The sequence below is a fragment of the Cylas formicarius genome, unplaced genomic scaffold (assembly GCF_029955315.1).
Source record: "Cylas formicarius isolate icCylForm1 unplaced genomic scaffold, icCylForm1.1 PGA_scaffold_4__25_contigs__length_36172078, whole genome shotgun sequence".
Lineage (NCBI taxonomy): Eukaryota > Metazoa > Arthropoda > Insecta > Coleoptera > Brentidae > Cylas > Cylas formicarius.
In genome coordinates, this window is record NW_026844334.1 from 9,532,150 (window position 1) to 9,557,702 (window position 25,553).

At 34.2% G+C, this 25,553-nt stretch overlaps 1 protein-coding gene across 2 annotated transcripts in view; it reads left to right on the forward strand.

The window, feature by feature from the left end:
- The window catches only part of LOC132700648 (sonic hedgehog protein), a 77,299-nt gene that overhangs the window by 1,864 nt on the left and 49,882 nt on the right, over nucleotides 1–25,553 (forward strand). Inside the window, exons 2-3 of one of the 2 annotated variants that reach the window (XM_060668112.1) lie at nucleotides 1,199–1,328; nucleotides 1,965–2,711. In XM_060668112.1, the coding sequence (XP_060524095.1) occupies nucleotides 2,415–2,711 (297 nt within the window). In that variant the 5' untranslated portion in view covers nucleotides 1,199–1,328; nucleotides 1,965–2,414. The remainder of the gene's footprint in view (nucleotides 1–1,198; nucleotides 1,329–1,964; nucleotides 2,712–25,553) is intronic. The other variant, XM_060668113.1, reaches the window with a different exon arrangement.

Below are 25,553 nucleotides of genomic sequence, written 5' to 3' on the forward strand. Positions count from 1 at the left end.
CGGAAAGTGATTTAACGATTCCGACTCGATAATTCATCTCGTCGGTTAGCAATGCGGTAACAACAATATTAATCGAAATTACATGCATTTAATAAAGTCATCACAAAAAACGGCCTTGGGTTGTGCAAACCGTAATAGACATGTTTCCTTGATCGTTGTGTTAATAACGAGTGAAAAATGCAACGATGTAATAGCTCTTTTAAAGCGAGAGATAATGAAAAAAATGTATGAATAGGTTTGCGGTTTTTCAGTTGATAAAAGGGTAACTATATTTTCCGAAGCCAGAAAAGTAATTAACGGACAGCGGATGTGACCGAGTAGGTATTTCCCCAAGAACCCATTTACAAAACTAACAGAAAGCGATTTATATTCTAAAAAATCATATTAAATTTAAATATCTGTTAGTAAATTCTAAAAAGTAATGAACGAAAAACTATCAATTGTCGTCTAAAAAAAGTAGAACATAATTAACATAATATCAATATCAAAGTTCCAACTTTTAATCAGAACTGTTCTAAATTTCCAAAAGACAAGGTCATTTACGCTACAAGTTTCAACTCGTTTAGTTTAGGTCTGTTGACCAGGCACCCGTATCATTTTTAAAGTGGCTTTATGGAAATCTCATTTATCATTAAATGTACTTAGTTTTTTGAGACCTGCAAAATTGTACCGTCCAATTTTGAATAGTAGCTATCGTTTCTGAGCTACCAGGAAAAATTTTAAAATTCACCATATTTTTCGTTGCAACTTTTTGCCAGAAAATAAAAATTTGAATTCAACGTTTTGTTTTTTATACGCAGGTATTATTTTTTTGCATTAATTATAACCGTTTTAGTTGATTTCCGTAATGGTTTTGATTTAAATCTAATTCGGCGTTTTTGTGTTTTTTGTTATTTTGTATTTTATGATTTCCTTTTAAAAAAAATTATTATTTAATATAAATTATTAAAATATAAGAATGTTCTTTACCAGTTTAATTAGTTTTATCGATTCTTGTAAAACTTTTCTTTAACTCACGCGTCAACCATCCATAGACAGTATCTAATATATATAATATATATAATAATAATAACAATAATCTTTAATGTCTAACATCCATTTAGAAGACAATTTCATCTAAATAACTATAACTATAAAAATTATTCAACTATATTCACTTCAGCAAAGTAATAGTGAAACATACATTATATCATTTCAGACTAAGACACTAAGACAAAAATCAACTGATAGAGAGGACCTTTGATCAAGAAATTGATTCTTGGAGTTACTAGGTGAAATAAAGGAGACCTTGCAAGAACATGAAAGTTCAGCTGGCTCAGCAACTAAGGGTAAAGTTTATATAAAAACTGAATCGAAAGGTACCTCCTACGATTCAACAGTGAGGGAACCTTAAACAATGGTAATAAATCACTGTGTGACAGTCCCTTAGCCGTAATATTTTATTAAACGTTATCCAGATGGTAATTAAAAGTTATAGTTTTGTTTGAAAATGTCATTGCGAAACACTTATTTGTATTCAGGGGTAGGTTGTTAGAATCAGAGCAAAAACCACTAATTTTCGAAAAGATTTAGTTAAAATTAATTTTTAAATGTATTTCATTTCTGTCAAAAAGTTGCATGAACAAGTGCTTACAGAATCAAAATATCTTTCACATTAATTCAAAATCCGATTAGACTGTTTTCCAAGTCTCGAAATAGTAGGGCACATAAGAACACATCTAAAAAATAAGGTGCTCGAGAAAGCTATTAATATTATCCAGATAGCATACTTCGCTAGACGAAAATTTTTTTATATAGGACCCTACCTCAAATTTTATTCATTGAGATAGGTCGATGTAGACTAACGAAGAGTCTTCCTCAAAAAAAAGAAGCCCGTTAAAGTTTTATCGCCGAGAAACTTCTTCTATGCCATGTACCGTTTCGCTCCGTCGAAATTTTTATTCTGAAACCGGCTAAATTTCAAGGTCCGGCACCCATGACGTCAGCGCCCTAACGCGCGGATCGCAGAGATACAGCGCGGCTTACCGGGCGCATTTTCGCGACCTTCCTTCCCTTGTGACGAAGAGAGCCGTTGATTTGCGAGTACCGGGTACCATCTGCTTAACCTGCCAGCCCCGCCCGACGGCCAATGGGCGCGCGGACCGCCAGAAGATGGCCTGGGACCCGGCAAGTGGGGTCGTCAGTCTTCAACTCACCTATGACAAGTGCAAGTACCTGCCCGCAAGTACCATACGCCGGTACAACTGTACACCCGGTACGACGACGTCAATGTGCGGGATGATGATGATGATGACGATTGTTGTCGTAGTATATAAACAGGCTCACTACGCGGTTGATACCGGTGCTGATGGATATTGAGTAGTGAGATGAGGAAAACAGTGATGAACGGACTGCTAAACAGGTGAAACCGGGAAATGAAGTGGTGCGTGGTCGTTGCCGCAGCCCTGCTTCTCGCCCTGGCAGCCCCTCGGGCCCTGGCTTGTGGTCCTGGTAGGGGCGCGGGGCGCAGAAGGGGCCCCAGGAAATTGACGCCGCTCGTGTTCAAGCAGCACGTGCCGAACGTCCCGGAAAATACGCTCACGGCCAGCGGGCTCACCGAAGGCCGGATCGACAGAAACGATTCCAGATTTAAGGACTTGGTGCCGAATTACAGTCCAGATATCATGTTTAAGGACGAGGAGGGCACCGGGGCGGATCGGCTGATGACTCAGGTGAGTTTCATTTTCTAACGCGAATCAAATCAAAATTTCTCAAATATTGGAATATTCAGGTCGGTAAAGTAAAACGTAGATATTTAAAAAGAGACAAGAAAAAAAAAAGAAAAATGTATTTACTAACAAACTCATTCATGTGAATATTACCTTTTTCAGTTTGGGTATTACTTCAAAGTTAAGATTTTCTGACTACTTTTATTTTGTCAACATCGATATGAACAAAAATATTTAGTATTTTATACAACGTATCGATACAAATTTTGTACTCCTTGTACCTTTCTAAAATAAAGCTTACTGACAGGATGGTGGAACTCACTAGAAACTAGAGCACAATAATGTAAAAATATTATTAAAACATTGAAAAGCTTTAAAAACACACCTAGACACACTTGAGCGGAAAAACTATTAAAATCGGGGATTATGTTTTTTTTTTCAAATGAAAAGAAGAAGAAGACCTTTTTTAATCAACAGTTATAATGATAAGTTAAAATGATAAAATTTTTCAATATTTAGTTAATTTATAGAATAATTTCCTTTGACGAAAGATCGAGTCCAGTGCTGGTTCAATGGGAAAACAAAATGAAAAATTTTCTAACGAAATATAAAACACCCGCACCAATAAATCTAAACATATACCAGTCGGCAAATTCAGTAATTTGCAATTTTCGCGTTCGAAATTAATCGACTAGCTTTTTACGACGTTATTTGGCTCATTCGCGTCGCATTAAGAGTGCTTTATCCATAAATAAATATTAAATATTTAATTATTATCCGCATAATTTAATTCCGCAAATATTTGGAGAACATAAGCGTGGTCTTATGTTTAAACGAATACATATTTCCGTTTTTTTTGCCCCAAAAACTATAAAACGCTTAGGAACTTTATCTTTTATACCATGACGAATTACGATTTTTATTTGTTTGTTTGTTTGTATTTACTAACAAACTCATTCATGTGAATATTACGTATTTCAGGTTAGGTATTACTTCAGAGTTAGATTTTCTGTCTAGTTTTATTCTGTCAACATCGATATGAACAAAGATATTTAGTATTTTATACAATGTATCGATCCAAATTTTGTACTCCCTGTAGCTTTTTAAAATACAACTTGCAATGCTCTCCGTATTTACTGACAGAATGGCGGAAGTCACTAGAGACCAGAGCACAATAGGGTAAAAATATTATTAAAACATTCAAAAGCTTTAAAAACACACCTAGACAAACTTGAGCGCAAAAACTACTAAAATCGGGGATTATGTTTTTCTTTTCAAATGAAAATATGAAGACGACTTTTTTCAGTCAACAATTATAATAATAAGTTCAAATGTTAAAAAATTTCAATATTTACAGTTTGCGGAAGTAATGATATAATTAGTTTATTTATAGATTAATTTTCTTTGACGAAAGATCGAGTTTAATGCTGGTTCAAAGGAAACGCAAAATGAAAAATTTTCTAATGAAATATAAAACACCCGCACCAATAAATCCAAACATATACCAGTCGGCAAATTCAGTAATTTGCAATGTTCGCGTTCGAAATTAATCGACTAGCTTTTTACGACGTTATTTGGCTCTCGCAAGGTAATTTCATTCACGTCGCATTAAGAGTGCTTTATGCATAAATAAACATTAAATATTTAATTATTATCCGCATAATTTAATTCCGCAAATATTTGGAGAACATAAGCGTGGTCTTATGTTTAAACGAATGCATATTTCCGGTTTTTTTTTGCCCCCAAAACTATAAAACGCTTAGGAACTTTATCTTTTATACTATGACGGATTACGATTTTTATTTGTTTTGCGAAATAACAACGCTCCTATTTAAACACTGTCAACGGTTTACTTAAGTAATTGCTGCGTCTGCGTTTTTTCAGTTTAAAGATCGCGTTTTAAGTTAAGACCAAAACGATTTTGCTGAGTTTCTTCTTTGTTTTTGTGTTTGACGATGCCGGTGCCCTAACAGAGCAAATCATAAAATGATTAATTATATATTCGATTCCATATACAGGGTATCTATAACAGATTTCCTCAAACCTACGTCCGAAAATTCAACCTTTCAATTATCAAACTTGTTTCAAATTCGATTTTTATTTTAATCTTCTTGTCCAGTTTCTTGAAATTTTGTAGTCACATGTATTGAAGCGAAGGGCTAACCAAAGCTAACCTTAATTCGATATTTATGGCAAAAAAAATGGACACCACTGACATTTCTCCTGTTTTGTATTTTTTATAGAATAAACAATTCAAAATATCAGTTTATTTCGTAACCCATAACATTAAATATATTTTTGTCAAGAAAATGCAGTTTTTCTATCGCATTTTTTATTTTTAGCAAAGCATTTCAGGACGTACGTTTTAAAGGCCTTTTTTATAGTCTCGTATATGATGATGATTCTGCAAAATCAACAGGAAATCGCGCGTTTAGCGATAATACACGAATTGAAATTCCGCTTAATCCGTGTGTTTGCACAGGGTGTGTTATTTTTAATGAACATTACGTTCGTAGCCGAATATATCAATTATCTGTCGATATTAAATTACCTATATAAACAAACTTCAGTTTACTTTTCGGGTTTGCTAATATTGTTGCGGGAAAACCCATCGGAAAACCACAAAGGTGATTAGATCTATCTTCGTGCTAAAAAATATAGTTTTTGCACCTCAGCTGCCACGTGATGTATGGCAAGATCATCCCACGGAAGAAAACCAATTAAAACACTTAAAGCAATGTACAAACAGGTAAAAAATCGAAAATAACTGGAGCAAAAAAACAGATTTGAGAGTACCTCTAACGTTATCTAAACCGCTAAGCTTACACTTTATGAAATCTTATATTTCATTTCATTATATTTCTTCATATTTCGGTGATTACTAAAAATGATAATCGAAATTTTCATTCATTTAGAATGAAAATACGCACCTTTAACAAATTTGAGATGACATTTACAACTTGAGCACTCGGAAACAATACGTTTCGTATGTCAACATACATAGGTAGTGTTAAGACTGGTCAAGTGACCACTTTTTAATTGACTAGTCAAAAAATGTTTCAAATAACATCTTGCAACTGTAGAGTGTTATCTATAATTATTTAATAATAATATGTATTTGATATTAAATTATTATGCGTTTGTGATGTCTTATTTACCTATAACCCTCTTCAAGGAATACCCGAATACGATGCTTAGTGACTTCATTTGGTTTCCAGAACGACCACAACGGCGACGTAACCTACAATATAAATAAATAAATAGAAATTTTATGTTATTTTAAAAATTATTTCGGTCAATTGACACAAAAAAAAAATTGGCCGGTTAATTCCTCAACCCTACATAGGGAATTTGAAAAAACAGTGCTCTTGGCTCTCCTTCTCCTTTGGAAAGAATGTAGAACAGACGGCACATCACATTCCTGTTAATAAGTTTTGTTGATAATGATAACGCTACCTAATTTCATGGTTTTGAATCTTAAAACTGTCTATCACCTTACAAGTTATTAAAAAAGCCATTAAATATTTGTGTATAATTTTGTTATAAATTTTGTTGAGTAATCATTCGTGCTTTCAACATTCGCATAATAATTTTAGAAAATATATTCATCGTACATCGTACTTAAAAACATACCTACAGAACAGACTACTGTCACATCACATTTCTTAAATTATCAGTTATTTATAAAGTAATGATTTTATAATATTTTAAAAAAACCGTTCCATGTTACTAAGTCTATGATGACGTCAAATGCCAGTAAATTAATTTTCTTGATAATGATAATGATACTGGCTTAGTATTTCATATTTTAAGGGTTTTGCATCTTAAAAATTTCTGAAACAAGTATTGCTTATTAAGAAAATACAGCAAATTCGTGATTCAATCAACATTAAATTCTAACCTCATTTGACTATTAAAATCGTTGACAGAACCCATGCGCAAAGTTTCCTAAACCACTAAAACTAAGTGAAATCGTGTCTATATGGTTAGTCGAGCTTTACACAAATATTGCATAAACGTTGAATTTGATTTACACGTATTTTTGTAATCTCGGTCATATGTTCAACGCTCGCGAAACCGCAAATCATTTTTTTTTATCGTTTTTCTCGCAACGGCTCTACCGCTGCATCAATCACTTAAGCAAATTAAAGCGTTGCTTTTTTTTTGTTTAATAACTTTTTTACTTTGAACCGCAACAATTGCCGAAAAAGGCAAACGCGTTAATCGCGCCGACGGCGGCCTCGAACGACAACATCCGCCACAATAATAATTAATAACTATTATGTTATCAGCGTTGATGAAAAGCAGCGTCTTACGCAACATTTTCGGTACCACGCTTAAGGATGATTAATTAGTTTTTAATGTTCGATAAAAATCGCGTTTTAGAAACAATTGATATTTTTGCGTCTTAGAAAAAAAAAAGAACCAGAAAAAACAAAACCGTCAAATAAAAGATGCAGTTACCCAGATAATAAAGATTCATAAAAGATTAATCTTTCGTTTTTTTGTCAGAAATTGGCCAAAATTCGGCAGGAAAGAACATTTTTTCAGCAAACCAAAAAGTTTTCGTTTTTGACTTAATAAAAAGCAATCCAGCCCATTATGGGTTTAAATTTTAACCTTTGTCAATTCTGGTAATCAGACAACACTCAGTAAAGGTATTCCTGTTGTTTTGCAAAAATGTACCCAAAAACTTAATGGTCGCAGAAAAAGTAACACGTTTCATAAACCTTCAAAACAAAATGCCGTTTATCAAACTTTTTGAATTTTGGTTTGCTTACCTGATAATTAGGATCAACCACATTAATTTTTGAGCTGAAGTGTTATGGTATTAAAAAAAAAACTTTTTATCATGATTTTTTATCACTCCACATATTTTTATATGATATAAAAGTTTTTTTTGGCAGTCACCTACATACGAGGTCTTAACAGAATATATGTAAAGAAAAAATGGTACGCTATTGCTAAAAATTTATACTTGTTTCTAAGGCAATTTTGATTCATTAAATTTAAACGAAAAAAAACGTCTTAATCATTTGAGACAGTTTTGGAATATGGATATTTTTTCCCACAAAAATTACTTTTCTATTTTCACCATTCACGTCCACGTATTGAACGTTTGGATCGAAAAAATTGTTATAATGTTTTTTTTTTCATAAAACCTATGTGGATTCACACATTTCAGTATCCCCTAATATTTTCATTAATGATGTTGAGTTTTGTAATAAAAATCCACTTAACAATTAAATTAATTTGCGAATTCTCTCCAAAAAAATTTTATATAAAAATTATATAATTAATATAATAATATAATTATTAAAAAATATTAAATCCGGAATGGAAATATTTTTTTTCTATTCCCGTCGTTAAAATACCTAATTACACACTGATCTAGCATGCAGGATGCGTCACTTTCCCACGTCAGTTTCGTTTCCCACAAATCCGAGCCACTTCGGATATTTCCGGGATTTTGCCGCACAGGTTTGGGAGCAATCGGATGTTTTCGGAGATATTTCTCTCGCTTTGAATTTTGACGTTTTCACTCATTCCAAGAAACGCTCTCTAGCCGGACCTTGATGATTATTAAAAAATATTACATTCCGATTGGAAATAATTTTTTTCTACTCCCGTCTGTAAAATACACCGATCTAGCGTGCGGGAAGCGTCACTTTACCACGTCAGTTTCGTTTCCCATGAATCCGAGCCACTTCGGACATTTCCGGGATTTTACCGCACAGGTTTGGGAGCGATCGGATGTTTTCGGAGATATTTCCCACGCTTTGAATTTCGGCGTTTGTCAATTCTGACGCTCATCAGTGATTGAATTCGTGTTGTTTTGCGAAAATGTACCCAAAAACTAACAGTCGTAGAAAAAGTATAGTATGCAACACGTACGGTAAACTTTTTAACTCACTCGTTTATTAAAAACTCGCTCCGCTTGTGTCAAATAAACTCGTGAGTTAAATGAAGTTTACCGTATTTGTTGCATAATATAATATTTTCTACTCCCGTCTGTAAAATACCTAATTACGCACCGATCTAGCGTGCGGGAAGCGTCACTTTACCACGTTAGTTTCGTTTCCCACAAATCCGAGCCACTTCGGACATTTCCGGGATTTTACCGCACGGGTTTGGGAGCAATCGGATGTTTTCGGAGATATTTTGACGTTTGTCAATTCTGACGGTCATGTCAATGAATGTATTTGTGTTGTTTTGCGAAAATGTACCCAAAAACTAACGGTCGTAGAGATAATATAGTATTCAACACGTTCAGTAAACTTTTTAAGTCACTCGTTTATTAAACACTCGCTCCGCTCGTGTCAAGTAAACTCATGATTCAAATGCCATTTACCGCACTTATTGCATAATATACTATTATCGCATAAGCGTAGGATAGAGACTGAAAGTCAACTTTGTTTTTTATAATACCAAATCCGTTGACACCTTCATGAAGGAGCGGTAACATTGCACACTTTAAAGCGGTGGTCGCCAACCTCTTCAATGTGTTTGTTAGTTTGTTAATTTTGGAATAAACAGTGAGGTACCCATAAGGAATATTATGACAATTTGATTTTTTTGTGGAATTTTGAAGCTTCTCTGATTTTTTCAGTTTATATTTTTAAAATCAAAATCGTTGTGAGAGCTACGAGAAATGCCTCCGCGAGCTACCGGTAGCTCGCGCTCGACAGGGTGGCGACCGCGGCTTTAAAGGGATGATTTAATATAACTGGCACTGATCATTTCGCTAATCATTCTAGTGCCATGCCCATTAATATGATCAACCCTGTTAATACTGTTTATACCAAATCTCATTTAAATTGAAAAATTGAGTTATCTCATATTCTCCGTCTCTAGTAGTATTCTATTCAAATGACAACGCTGCACGATTTGGATGCACAATAAAATGCCTAATTCCGATTCAATTTTCAAGTGTTTTAAGACGAGTGAGTCGAGTGTAGCAATTTATAAAGTTCGATTCTTCGACCGTCGTCGACTGTATCGAAGAGCAAATACCATTATCTTTTGTCTGGAGACAGAGAGCCAGAGTTTACACACCGCTCTTCAAACAAAACAATCCAATGTTTATATTGATACTTCTTTTTCTCACGACACGACGGACGCACAGTAAACACAATGAGAATAATAATTATTCGATTGTTGGACTTATTTCCACTTTCAATTTGCATACGCGGTGTTTGCGTTTATTTTTCCGTTTTCGGGACCCGCGATCTAGATCTTCGCGTAGTTTGTCATTATTTGAACGGCGACAGATGTTTTTTTTACCGAACGCTTGTTGACGTTGCAAAGGGTCGATCGAAAATTAGGTTCGTTCCAACCTCGAATAACAAACATGTCTGATTATAATATGCAAATAATAGGTTTTTTCCAAGCTGTTCTCCCAAATTAAAGTATTGGTCTTATGAAAAAAAAATTAGATACATATTGTTTTAGGCAGTTGTTTATCAATGACTATGAAAGTTTGATCTTTGTATGCAGGAATTTAATATATAGTATATATAGTTAAAATTTAACCAAAACTCCTTGGTTAGCTAATGCAATTGTTTAAGAGGGTATGGTTTTTATAAGAGTATCACAAACTGGTAAAATGTAGTAATGACAACATAAGTATTAATAATTATAAATAAGATCTTAAAAAGCCCAAGCAAACTACAGCCAATGCAAAATTAAACCACATGCAGTGTGGCGGATAATTAACAATGAAGTTAATATTAAATGACTGCTTTAAAAATGTTATCGCTGAAATAACTGGAGAAAATGAAAACAAATTATAAACATAAAACCTGGTCAGGTCACATCCACAAATTCAACGTATTTAACAGATGAGAATATTCATGAAACTACTGATATCAGTAAAAGCGTAACAGGAAAGCACTGAGCAGGTTATGATGGGGTGCCATGTTCTGTGCTGCCAAACGTTGTAGGGGCACATCGGCCAATTTTACAGCGGACCTACTAAGCTACAATAGAATAGTCGTAAGAATAATGGTAGGTCTGCTGACGGGCTACTGCAGGCTTAAGAGGCAGGGTGGAAGAAGAGAGAGAATGTAGATTCTGTCAGCAAGAGGAGGAAACAGCCGCACACGTACTGTGCCACTGCGAAGGCCTAGCGAGAGTGCGTTTCCATCTGCTGGGCGATACCAAACCAGAGGCACAGAGCTATACGGGGGAGCCATTATCGAAGTTGTGGAGTCTGGTTAAAGAGACGAACCTGGATAAAGCCCTATAGCAATGGAGAGAGTCACAATAGATCCTCTAGGTCGCAGTAACGGACAGGCTGGCTGCTAGCTCTTCCAACTGTTAATCTAATCTAGCACCGATTGTGGCATTTTTTATTACTGATTTACTGAGTTGTGCATGAAGGAGTTTTTTTCAGTAGCTCTGAAGGTTGTAAGGCCGATATATAAAAAGAACTATAAATATAGACAGTTACTGGGCAGTGGGCTCTGTTTTTCCCAAGATTTATGAAAAAGATTATTACACTTATTAAGTATCTAAGTGCGTTGAATAACTTATTTAAGGGTCAGTTCAGCTTCCAAAAAGGTAATTCCACACAGAATGCTATCATAAATATAGTAACGTTCATTATTCGGAAACTGGATGAAAAACTTGTTTTCTGACTACTCACGAGCATTTGAAATGGTTAATCATGAAATCTTACAGCGGAAGTTTATTAAATGTGGAGTGAGGGGTCTGCCTTCTAGGTGGTCATCCTCATATCCGGTTATCGACAATCTGTGATCTATATTCAAATTTATTCCAGTTTTAAGATATTATGATTTTTTTGGTTTGAAGTATATTGACGTTTTAGTGCCTAAAATCTTTAATCGTGACGTCTAATAATAATTCTACTGAATTCCACTGAAGACATTGACGAAACTTCCTTATATTTGTTATAGTTCTCGACAATCATATTTATGTCGACATTCATCAAATAAATTTGAATCATCGTAAATTTCAAATTTTTCTGTAATCTCTTGAAGGCCAATTTTTGTTAACCCAGTGCTAATTTTTAGCTTTGTTGGCCCAAAGGCACGAAAAACAAGAATATTTTGTATAACCACTCTTCTATCCAAAGAGGAAGTTTGACCCACACAAATGACGTACAAATAGATATTTGACGAATTAGAATCGAATTTCAAGTTTAAATTTCTAGTCTGATTATTATGTCCATATTTAGTTCTTTATGTGTGTCAAAATCTATAGCCGGTAGAAAAAATCTTGTAACATTTCTGACACCATTTTCTTTCATTTTATAACCCTGTTAGCGACCCGACATGAACTCGGCAGAAAGTTCGTTTGGAACGAACCTATAGGTGTCCGTATTGAACGAATAAAATGATGCATCGTTGTTTATACTATACTCACGTGCATCCGGTAGAGATCCACCATTCATTCAAGATTCAAGAATTTTTCGATTAGATAAGGGTCCTTCAAAAACTTTGACGGCATACTGGTATTAAAATATGACACAAGATAAGGACGATTTTGATCTCGTTAATATTATTACAATGGAATACATAGTTACAATCGTAAAAGTCGTGTTTCTTTATCTTGTGATAGTTCCTGGAAATACGCAGTGCAGGCCCTTCTTTAACTTGGTTTGCCAGTTGGAGATTTTATTGGCGGAATAAAATTCGATGTGTTTTGTTCTACGAAGAAAAGAGATTGATTGTGTGTGATAAGTGCAATATGATCACAGTTTATTTAAGAGATCCTTAAATTAACAATTAATGAAGTTACACGCTTTAAAAACGAGGTTCCGTTTAGTGAAAACTTTTGCCTCTGCCATAGTGACTTTATATGATTTTAACAGTAAAAGTTAACCAATAAATTTAACCAAACACATACTTTAACATAAACCTATTAGATCGCTTATAATAAGGAAGGGTCTATCAGAAGCGGCAAGATATTATTTAGAGAATATTTTTCAACGCACTTTTCGATAAGAAAAATGCCAATCTCGAGTGTTGTCGACAAAAACGTCAAAAATCATCGGCTCGAGTGTGTTATTATACCGAATTGTCGGTGAAAAATGTCGAAATAATACGCAACCGATAAATTATTGTACCCTACTTGGCGTGGCTCCTTCTCACGATATCGCTTCAAACCTGCGAGACCGCTATGGCTTCTTTCCTGCTGCACGAAACCGATACTTCGAGGTACTTCGGTTGGCGTTGCTTCATTTTTTCACGCGATTCGTCCGCAGAAAACGCAGTTATTAGTTCTTATTTAAAACTTGTTCTCCGATCGGATTATCGGCAATTTGTTTCACTTAAATATTGAGAAACGTCCATATGAATTAAATAATTGTTACTACAAGATTACTTTGATGTTTTTTACTGTGTTAAAAGATCGGTGGTTCATTATATTACAATCCTGTTGATCTCATATCATCGCAGAATTTGTATTACTTTGTTAGGGTTTTTGGTGACGTCAATATTATAGATATCACTAAGGAGGAGGCACTTAATTTATTCATCTTGAATTTTATGACGGTTCGTTTTCTTAAAGCCTATTTTCATATTGTTGGTTTCACTTTACTGAGAAAGAAAATCGAGAGGTATGAGGTTAGAGTCGATTGAATGGTAATGTTAATTAATTCTAATTATAAAAAATAATAGCAAAACTAAGAAGCCAAACTTACTCTAAACTAAAATCGGTACAAGTCAACAAGTAATTGATACAAACTAACTAGGAGTCTCTGGATTGTAGAATGATTGGAACGACGCAAAGCCGACGTTGCTGTCGTTGCCTAGCGACGATACAAACAAACCGAAAGGCGAAGCGCTTGCTGTACCTTCTTGTGTGCCCCTAAAACTAATTATTTTTTGTAAAATGTTATATAGAAGCGGTTTTACCTTCTATACCCATGGAAAAGTGTTACGGGATTGAGCAATCAATTATACTTGAATTTTTATTCACTTGTATATAAATATTGGGAATACAGAGGTCACCTCAAACTTGGCCGACTAGGAGTATATAGAGAATTGTTTAAAAAGTAGGTTGCGGTCATAGGAAACTACGATCTTTATTTTAGAAATATTTAGGACACTAGAACGTTGCCACATCCTCTCGAATTACAAACCAACTTCTTTTTTTTTAAGGAATACTCTGTGCATTATTACATCTCTAGATTTCTACAAAATCTAAAACTTTGCGAAATACAATATAAAAATATATTTAATCTGATATTTTATTTTTAGATCAAGAATGAATCGTTCTTTTTATTGCCGCATTAAAACAGCGGGCTATCATTTTAAATGCAAGTTTACATTTATTTCATTTATTTTGAAAATTTGCAACCATTGGCGAGTCGCAAACAAATTTTCAAATTTTCACCTGAAATGGTTGAAAGAGATAATTCCCGTGATAAATTTTAACAAAATTAAAAAAAAAAAAATTTAACAACAAAATAACTCAGGAAAGCTGTATATATATATATATATATATATATATATATATATATATATATATATATATATATATATATATATATATATATATATATATATCAAAATGGAATCATAGGAAAACATCAGTAGCTAGTTTTCTAGTAGAATTAAGATTTGAGTAGTGATTCTAGTTGTTTGGTATTTGAGTGATGATATTAAAAAAGTTATATTAAAGTAAATTTCATTTTCGTCAAAATCTTCGACAAACTAATATTGGAGGACATGCAATTGTGTTGGCGAATAGTGTGTGTATAAATAGAGCCTAATGAAACCGATCTTTTTACCCACAAATGCTTAACATAGGAAGTTTTTTTTTTTTTAAGAAAAATCAATGTTCTTTTTGAACCCAAAAAAGGTTATTTGAAAGAACGTGATCTTTAATTTGTTTTTCTACTCCCTTCTGCAAAACTTCTGCAAAATACCTAATTTTACACCGACTTATCGTGCGTGAAGCGTCACTTTACCATGTGAGCTTCGTGTCCGACGGATCTGACCCACTCCGGACACTTCCGGGATATTATCGCACGGGTTTGGGAACAATCGGATATTTTGACGTTTGTGGATTCTGACTGTCAGGTCAGTATTCGTATTGATTTGCAAAAATATACCCAAAAACTAACGATCCTAAACAAAGTATAGTATGCAACAAGTTTGGGAAGCATGCTTGATATCTTGTACCGTGAATGAAAAGAAAATAAAGTAGAACCTTTCAGAATTTCTCATAGGCTTCCAAAATGTGATAATTTGTGGGGCATTCGATTTTAAAAAAATGACAAGATGTGACAACTCCGCAGTCTCCCAAATATATTTTTTTAAAGAGATCATAGCCTGCTATGGCCGCGACTCAATTTTTAAATGCCCATCTTTTTCCATTCTCCGTATACTTCTAACATGCGATCGAGGTTGGGAAACCCTGTATAGCCGGTGTCCTACGCATGTTAATGTAATTTTTTTAAATATCCGTATCGTCATTTTTAAAAGTTGTCCGTCACGACTAAAATATAAACCTCGCCAGAAATTGACACATTAAAAGGAAACTAAAATTGTATCCGATCGATGAAGTCACTCGTACCGCTGCCGCGCCGTGTGGGCAGTATGTTTATCTTATCAGGCGCTTTGAAAATATTTCGAACGTTCGGAATCCGACCGATTATTGCGATAACGATATCCGCTCACCGGTGGCGAAAAATTTGCTGGTATATATTTTTTACGCGTCATTATCGTGGCGGAATCCCGATTCACGGATTTAAAAATGTATTACTCACTTGGGAAATATTAAGTGGGTATTATCGATTTCCATTTAGAACGTAGAATAATTAATAGAACGAAAATTCCGGTGAAAGCAAAGATTAGTTAAAAAAATATTTGTTTATTATCACACGAACACATTTTTGAAATTTCTCTGATTTCTTTTATCCTTTACATCTCAGCCATTTTTCATGATAGATCTAGTTTAGAACGACTAAGGCTAGGACTGATGTTTGCGCTCTTAAACAGACAGCTGCTCAACTTTCGTTCAGTCGAAATCAATTACATTAATAAATATTGTATTTTCCTTCGTTGCCATTTTCCGCGTTTTCGAATAGACGAAATCAGTTAGGGGGGGGCGGGGCATTTAAGCTTTTTATTATTTTTTGTGGCTTTTAACCATCAAGTCGGTTTATTTTTGACTAACTTTAACTTAACTTTAATTTTAAAACGTTACTGATTAGCAACTATTTTTCTATCTATTGAAAAATTTGTAATTATATTTATAAGATTTTCGAAAGCTCCGGCTCAAGGCTAAATACATAGAATTATCCATAAAATAACACTTTCAATAAATTAATTAATTTTTTAAGCGGTCCATTTTACCCGTGGTATTACGCAAAGGGCTAAAAATGTACAAATAACCAGAATATATAATTATGTTGGTTAATTTTTCAGGTGTGCTTCCTTGTCCCACCCTCTCCTACATTAAAAATAATATCTGCTCTGAATTCTAAGTATTTTTCTAGACGTAAAAATATGATTTTTTTTTGTGGAAATACGTAATTTTTATTTTATGAACAAATTTTAATGACTTCAGAATAACCGAAATCAGTTACATTAAAATTACTTTTTGCTTTGGAAATATAAATATGTATGTTTTTAAGAATTTTAAATATTATTGTAAGTGAAAAATCACCTCGGTATGTGTAATCACTTCTAATATGTCTTTTTATTAATAAACGAAAAAAAAATTATCTTTATATATGTATTTCGTGCAAAGAATATGTATTACAGATACACCTATTCGAAATGTATTATTGTATTGCGTCTTGGTTAGTTTCAGTTTCATCGTAACTTCTTTGAGATATTCCAAAGTCCATAAAATGAAAATGGTAAATTAAAAAGGTACAGGCTAAACGAATTTTTTCCCAGCCATCAAAACGGAGGAGAAGATATTCTCTACAACCTTTTCAACGCCGACGTGAATCTAGTAAAAGATTTATCAAATTTTAGGAAAATATACGGAAATATTCAAAAAAAATGTTTCCGGAGTATTAAACATAGCTTCACCAACATTCTGCCAATTCTTCTCCTTTTCATTTCTGGCGCTATATTCTTCCAAAATGGTTAGCAACTCTTGGATGCATTAAATACATTTGTCTATATCGAACATAATTGAATTTTTTAAAAATTCACTTCCTATAACTTTAAAAATAATTTTCTATGAAAATTTCGTCTCCTTTCGAAAAAAGCTTTCTCTTTAAAAACGTCTAATTTGGCCCACCCTGTACATACTTATCAATCATGACAGCCCGGATATCCGCTGAAACAATAAGATAAGCGAACTTTTGAAAGATTTGAGCGAGCGAATAAACCTTATTGCTGAAAGGTATGTAGGAAGTGGCCCAGTTTCATTTGTGTACAAACATATCGCTCGGCAGTATGGCAGCCAGCAATCCGTTCGGACGTAAACTTAAACGCAAACCGATCAAAATGATTTATTTGCATGTAATCGCCTCATACTATGTCAAACGCGCGATAAACCCAGATTAGCCACAGTTTAACGAAAGTGATTAATTACGCTGCGGAGCGAAAAGCGCTCGGCGTCTGAAAACGTTTTATGGCCGACAGCAATTCAAGATATTTTTCGCTAGGCAGTATAAACAGCGCGATGCATTCGCCGTAAATTATCGAATTTGGTGTCCAAAATGTTTTTTCTAAAACTCGTCTCGGGTGGGTTTAACGAACGTTTACTTCCCAAGGTCAAACCGTCGGCCCAGACAAATCAAATCACAGCTAATTCAACAACCTATCAAAGAGGTGGGTATATTACCGGGCGTCACATTTGCTAGAACCGCGCAGACAGTGGCCGTTTCTGGGTTTTGTTGAAGCCTGATGAAACATTACTGCTTACAGGGTGTTTCAAACAAAAAAAATACTAAAAACTTAACGGGGTGATTCCCTTTTTAAAATAAAGGGTAGTTTGTTACATATTATATACTTATTATATTTATTTATAAATTAAATAATATAATAACAGTTAATAAATTGTTAGAAGTTTTTTCACAAAGCTTGGGTTTGTTTATTTAAAATTTTCTAGACAAATAATTTAGTTAGGTGCGGTCAAACAATTGAATTTTGTACCAACAATTATCAATCATCTTTTAAACAATTACATTTTAAAAATAATTTCTTAATAAAGATCTCAAAATGTAATTCATGCGTAATATACACAATAATCGAAACAATTTAAATCTGTGGATGGAGGCGGCCAATAATAAAGGTCACCTCTTCCTATTCAGCGGTTTTCATACACACAACTTAAAAACGTTCGGACATTTAAACTGAAATATACAGGGACGCCATCACGCATGTTTATAGTTAACAGGGGTATAAAGAACCTAATGCTATTCGTGGAAAACGAAAGTAGGACTCACCAGTTAATCTTAAAGGTAAGAAATAAAACGATCGGCTATAATTTCTTGAATTGCCCTTGAATTTTGAATTGCATCCCTTAAGAAAAGATAATTTTTGAACAAATTGGTATTTATTCCGCGAAATCAAAAGAACTTGAACTATCTGTACTTGGTATGGGTAGAACTGCTGTAATTTCTCTGGTACCTGCCTCCGGTTGGGCTTCAATAATATATTTTAGTACCGCAGCTTTTAATTCGAACTTTGTGGTCTCAGCCGGTATCGAAACGGAAATTTCTTGTGAAGAGGTCTATGATTAAAATACATTTGAGTATAAAAACAAGCTTCTAAGGAATTTCCGTTTGCATGCAAAAAATGCCTATCTGGCGTTTCAAAATCAATTAATGAAAACTCTTAAATGGCTAGGTAATAAATTTTTGATTTAACTAGTCGTATTTTGTATTGAAACTAACTGAACGATGTCAAATAAACTAAAAGAGGTGACAGTAGCACACTAGGTTTTATGTATTGCTTTAGATTTTATTTTTTTATTTAGAAACGGTAAGTATTATGAAGAAATTGTAGAAGGTAAATGTTTCTCGTTAAAAAAAAATGTAATAGGAACTTTTCCGTAATTTTGTCCTACTTTGGCAGATTTCACTAAAATCGTGATATTACATATTAAAATATTTATATTTTTTTCTACCTTTAGTAATCACAACCTTAAACATTGAGATTCAGTTAGAAAATACTCTGTAATAAAGGCTTTGAATGTTGTTAAAATATTATAATAACACAATTCTAAATAATTTATCGAAAAATAGAGAAATCACAATCATCCACAGCAACGCTATTTATAAAAATAGTGTTAAAATATGTGGTTAATTAAAAAATACCTGTGCTGGATATTATTAAAATTGTTGTACTACCAGACATTATTAAAATATAGTTAAATTTAAACAACCAACCCAATCCAGACTATTGAGACATAGAAAGTACTCTACATACACCCAAGCGATCTCAAAATGGGTAAGATTGAGTTTGACCATGAGTAATTACAACATATTTGGAATTAATTTTGACCAAATCCCAAGAAACACATATTATGTTGTTATTCTATAATCTTTAGATAATACTTATTCAATAACGGAGAATTATTTAAGCGAAAAACAGATACAAACAATACGTATTTTTTGTTATCGGTCGTTTACCGGCCCGATAGCATGTTAGCTTCATACAAGGTGTGTCGCTAAAGCACGATTTTTATACCAGTCGCATGGCCTCGAATCGTTCGCAACTTTCAATTTCAGGCGAGAACCGTCAGTCTTGAAAGAAGGACTTTTTTTTGACATTTTTAGGTACAAACTGTAAAGTTTGTAAAGTTTCCTTTTAAGGATCGACTAACTTTTTTTTATTTGTTGCAATATCTCAGATATCAATTAATCGTAACTAAAAAAATGATGTTAAAAAAATTTATTAGCTTTACACTTTTCTAGTAATTAAGTAATTCTGACTTGTGCGGCACATATGAACATCCAAGGGATTTAAAAAAAATTAAATACAGTTAATAATTCTCTTTTGTAATGTAATAAATTTTCCTGATACCTGCATCTTATTGTGCTAAATATTCTCTGTTACAGAAACCTCTAACATTTTGTTTAACGTCTTTTCTTATAATAATAATAATAATAAATAGCCTTTATTATAATAAAAAAAAATACAATATTAATATTTTTCAAAACAAAGTAAACAGATAGCTCAAAAGCAACGCAGTCTAGCGTTAAATAGCTACTCTACTGAACCGCTAAAGACCTATTTATATAATTAATAAATTGCGCACTACTTATTGAAATAAAAAATAGATGAACAACAAATAAAATATGAAAAATACCTGCAAAATCGGAAGAACAACATAACTCTACTACAAACTACAGAAAATGCAATTAAAGAATTTTATAACTCAATATATTTCCTTGCTAATAACATAATTAGTAACACATTGTTAGGAATACTGTATTTGTAACAAATGATCTTTGTACCCTTTTTTAAATGAATATAAATTTAAGTTACTGAATTCCTGCGACAAAGAATTATAAACACGAATTGCGTTGAGTGTCAAAGATCTAGGAATCACTCGGATCACAGACAGAATGGATAGTACTCCTAGGAGTAAGCCGCTCTCTCAGCATTGTATATTTCTATAAATAAAATGTAATTGGACATAAAAGTGTTCTTCTTTCAATAAAATAGATTCATACAATAACGAAAACGTTTAGTAGGCAACTAATCGGCTAGCTATATCGTTGAGCTTTTAGCGTTTTCTTCATTAAAAATTCAAATGTGAGTCCCCGTTCTCCACTTTCAAAAGAAAAATTAGTGGTGACGCAGTCTGCATAACACCCACTATAACATCGTACTCGTAGAACATTGTACATGGTTGCGTTTCTAAATATTTAGAAAACGTTACGGTTTGAACAAATAATTATTATGACAAGAGGCATGCCAGGCCCGCATTCCGAAACTTATAAATAGCTTTTTATTGAAACCCGATCGATCTCCTCAATGTTTTTACATTTACGGAATCTTGTCTTGTGCTATAAAAAACCGACCGCGATAGCGATTACGCATATTCTCTTGTACGATGCTAAACGTTCTAATTGCATTTTTTCTGATTTCCCTTAATTGTTGATTTATGTCGTGGTCGCGTTCGTTGTTTCGACTCCTCTCCATTCAGGCCAGTACCAAGACGCAACCGAATTAATACATTAAAACAGAAACAAAATACCGTAGTTGTGGATGCTTCAAAAGGGGCTACTTTTTTTACTCGTAAATTCTAAGGGCACGTCGTGCTCTTGCGCTTTCATGGTATGTTCATGACCTGAATATTTCTGTTGTCGTTAATTAGCCTTTCCACATAGTAAAGTTGCAGGCGGACTGAAACAGATATTCTGCGAATCGATCCACATCATGAAAGATTTAGGGGCTATTCGGGATTCTAGAGAGAATTTAGACGATTATCGTTTGCAATTATTGAAGTGCAGCAGGCAGTGTTTTAATATTATCTTTACTTATAAGATAGTAAGTAGCCGCTCCTTGCTGATGATGTGAAATTGTTTAGAATAATTGATAGTGTGGTCAATTGTGTGTCTCTGCAGATTGATTTGGAGACTATTGTGTTTTCACCTACCAGATAAATGTTTCGGAATGACGTTTTCAAACAAAACTGATACTATAACTTTTAATTACCATCTAGATAACGTATTATTAAGAAAATGTGACCATTTTAAAGACTTGGGTGTAACGTTTGAAACAAAACTATAGTTCAGAAATCATGTCGATGAAGCCTGGGAAGGTGCACTCAAAATTTGGTAAGGGGGCATACTTTAAAACTGCTATACCATAGTTATGTGCGCGCGAAACTAGAGTACTGTTCAACGGTGAAGCAACCAAAATTGGGCAAGTCCATCTCTCAAATTGAAAACGTACGGAGAAAGTTTCAGAAATTTCTTCACTTTCATGTAAATGGTTTCTTCCCGGCTAGGGGACTGCCACAGAGTGATTTATTACTATTTTTTTAAGGTTTCCACACTCGTAGGAGGTACCTTTCATTTCAGCTTGTATATAAACTTTGCAATTCATTAGTGGATTGCTCTGACTTTTTGAGCGAGCTGAACTTTCATGTTCCTTCAAGAACTGTAAGGGCATTATCTGTATATCACCTAGTAACTCCAATAAATATTGTTATTATTATTATTATGATTATTTATTCCGATTTTTTGCGTCAGCTATATTGCTTTTAAGGCTACCCGTTATACACGTAGGAAAAAAACTAACTTTCAGTGTCCCGGCTTTCACAACTGATTCTCTTTCTAACTCGTATTGGATCCATTAGATGCATTAGATTATATGTATAATAATATTGTCAAACATGATAGTATTATTGATTTAATTAATTCTTATTTACATAAACTCGAATCTAATCAACGAGGACGAATAACAGTTTGGTTTCTTATTTTTTTATTGGGTTCGTTACCTTAGGAGTAACTATATTTATTTAATTTTCAAAGAAATTTCCATAGTCTACTGTAATACTTCTTACAAAACTTCTGGAGTCCTCCTAGGTCAGTTTTGTTGACTCGAACATGCTAACGTTTCGCCAATCATCCTGTTGGCTTCTTCAGAGCTTGACTGAAACTGACTTGCATTTTACTCTGTACCTCAAGAATAACATATAAGATAGTACAGAGTAAAATTCGAGCCAATTTAAGTTAAGCGTTGAAGAAGCAAAGAGGATGATTGGCAAAACTTTAGCAAATTCGACTCAACAAAAACCGATGCAGGAGGAATCCAGAAGCTTTGTAAGAAGTATATTTATTTAGTAACAAACATATAATATATATTCAAAGAACGAATAAGATGGGAAGTTCTGGGGTGTGGCCAAATTTCTCTGCAGTTGCACTAAACTGTTCTCTGTCACCCTCTCCTGTCTTTCTTCATTATTATAGTCCAAGAAAGTGCATTCTTATTCTGCGAACCCCCTGAGCCGTCCCGGCCCTACGTAACTCAACCATTTGAAAAAACGTAGATTAACGTTGAGTTTCGTTTTCACCCACCTACTTTCTACGTGACGAATAACGTATTGTAACGCGACATGTAAATTTAGCAATTTTTTTTTACGGAACAACAAACAATGCAACGACATTCTTAGATAATTCCCGGTCGGAGATCTTTCGCATTTTAATATAATTATTCAATGAGAAATCTCCTCGCGGCAGTGATCCACTTGACATTCCCGCGTGGGTGGTGAACGACCGATTACAGCGATCCGGTGGTGTCGATTCGAATTGTGACATTCTAACGACAAGCGAAAATCGCCGCCATGTCATTATTCGCACCTACCTGCCGAATGCTAATGGTCGCATTACAAATTCAAAGCAGCTTGTACCTTGTCGGCGTATGTAACCGACTTTTAGACGAATCGTACAGCCGAATTCGAGAGGAGCTGTTTTCAGTGGCGTAGCTTATTTTTTATTCTTAGGAAGCATTCCCAAGATTTTTTTTCAATATTTCAACTTATAAAACATCTGAATGAGTACTCAGTATTTGACTTCACTTTGCCACACATTTACGTTAAATAATATGATTGTTAATGGGACACCCTATATATTATTTTCTCTGTAGTTTCAAAAATTCTATATACTTTGTGGAAATTTAATATCAAAACGATTGAAGTTCAGTAACTGACGGAACGATGAGTTTTGAAATTATTTTCATAAAAACGCAAAAACTTTACATGTAAAGAGTTTTTTCTATGCCCTACTCTAAAAACCAAATTATGCACTGATACGCAAAATGGCACTTTAAAACTTTCTCTCAATGAGTGTTTCCAATACTTTGGTCACAGGTTGCCTGCGATCTTGATGTTTTCGTTAATATTTAAAACACTGATCTATTTTGCTAAATTTGATGGTCACGTCAGACGTAAATCGGAATGTATTCGTGCTTTCTTGCGAAAATGTACTCAAAAAATAATGGTCGTATAAACAGAATGTTTTATTCAACATCAACACAAACTTCTTCAAACATGTATTTACATGTACCTCGCGGCTAAAGTGCCACAATAAGAGCTGTAGGTCTGTATCAAAATATAAAGAAGGGAAGTGCAAATAAAAATTTTTTAATTATTCTAATCGCAAGTTATCAATGATATTTGTGCCTAACAACTTTTTAATTATTCTTTGCTTCACAAAGGAAAAAACTAGTTTCGGTTAGTCCATCTTGTGCTGTTGAAGAAACATGCCCAATATGCCCTGACCGCTATTGGATTTTTCTACATAAAATATCTCAACATTGAAATAGAACCTTAATTCCTAAGGTCGATATTTTGGAAACCACATCACATCTAAAATAACCAAATCTATTTTTCAGATTTATAATGGGTATTTTTTTTCGATGTATAGAACTTTAAGTTGGCATTACTGTTCAAGATGGCGACCGATTTAACAGCTGTTAAGTGATTTATTGTCAGTTTGGTTTAGCAATTCATCATGAATTCATCAAGTAAGGCGTAGATTCGTCGAATGGGCCCAAAACGAAATTGCCGTTGTTCCCGATTTTCATTAGCGAATTTTGTTTAGCGATGAAGCGCACTTCTGGTTGAATGGCTACGTCAACAAACAAAACTGCCGCATTTGAAGCGAAGCTAATCCTCAAGTGTATCTCGAAACACCGTTACATCCAGAAAAACTGACTGTTTGGTGCGCTTTGTGGGCTGGTGGAATCATTGGTCCGTACTTCTTCAAAAACGATGATGGCCAGAACGTTACGGTCAATGGTAATCAGTATAGAGCTATGATTACTAACTCTTTCATTCCTGAATTGAATAACCATGATGTCCAGGAGATGTGGTTTCAACAAGACGGCGCGACATGTCACACAGCTCGGGCCACAATCGATTTATTGAAAGACACGTTTGGTGACCGCCTAATTTCACGTTTTGGACCTGTAAATTGGTCTCCAAGATCTTGTGATTTAACACCGATAGACTACTTTCTGGAGGGCTATGTAAAGTCGTTGGTCTATGCGGATAAGCCACAAACGCCTTGACCATTTGGAAGACAACATTCGCCGTGTTATTGCCGATATACGGCCACAAAGGATGGAAAAAGTCATCGAAAATTGGACGTCCAGGTTGGACTACATCCGTGCCAGCCGTGGCGGTCATATGCCAGAAATCATATTTGAAATGTAATGCAACAAGATTATCTTTCGGATAAATAAAATTCATGTCAATCGAATAATCCATCGTTGTTTTATTGCAACTTAAAGTTCTATACATCGAAAAAAAAAACCCTTACGTATATTTAGGTATTCAGGCCAGAGACATTTTAACGTACATTTTAACTTTTTCATTTCCAGTTTTTTTTTAAATTCACTTATGACTTAAGTGTTAACTTTAAATTTAAAATATTCACCTGTTTATTCAGGTCCCCCCAATAAATCTTTATTTTCGTAAAAAACAGCCGTTGAAAATGCGTCTTCGTGTTGAGCCCCTTCTTTATCAGTTCAGTAATTTTTTGAAATTATTATATCTACTATTTTTCAGTGTTGGTGTTTAAATGCGGGATAACTTTGCATACCGTTTAATAACTCGACACACATTTGTGAAGCACCTGATGATCAGCTGCAGCTTTCGCTTTACCTTGACGAAAACGTCAGTGGCTCTCGCAGTCAAAAAACTGGCATTGCCCAAAACAGATAAAAGTGATCGGGCCGTGCCAGCTGAGAACGTCACCCATTTAAATTAGGGCAACGAGGGCAATTAACGCGAGATCAAAAGACGATTCCTGTAATTCCTGCGGAAAGCAATACGGCAGCATCAGACGGTATGCTGACCTGCCTCAACATCGTCACAGTGTGCTCCATGGTTACTGTCAAGGCTGCCGATGTGTTCAATCGCCATAAAAATGGGTAAAAATAGTACAAA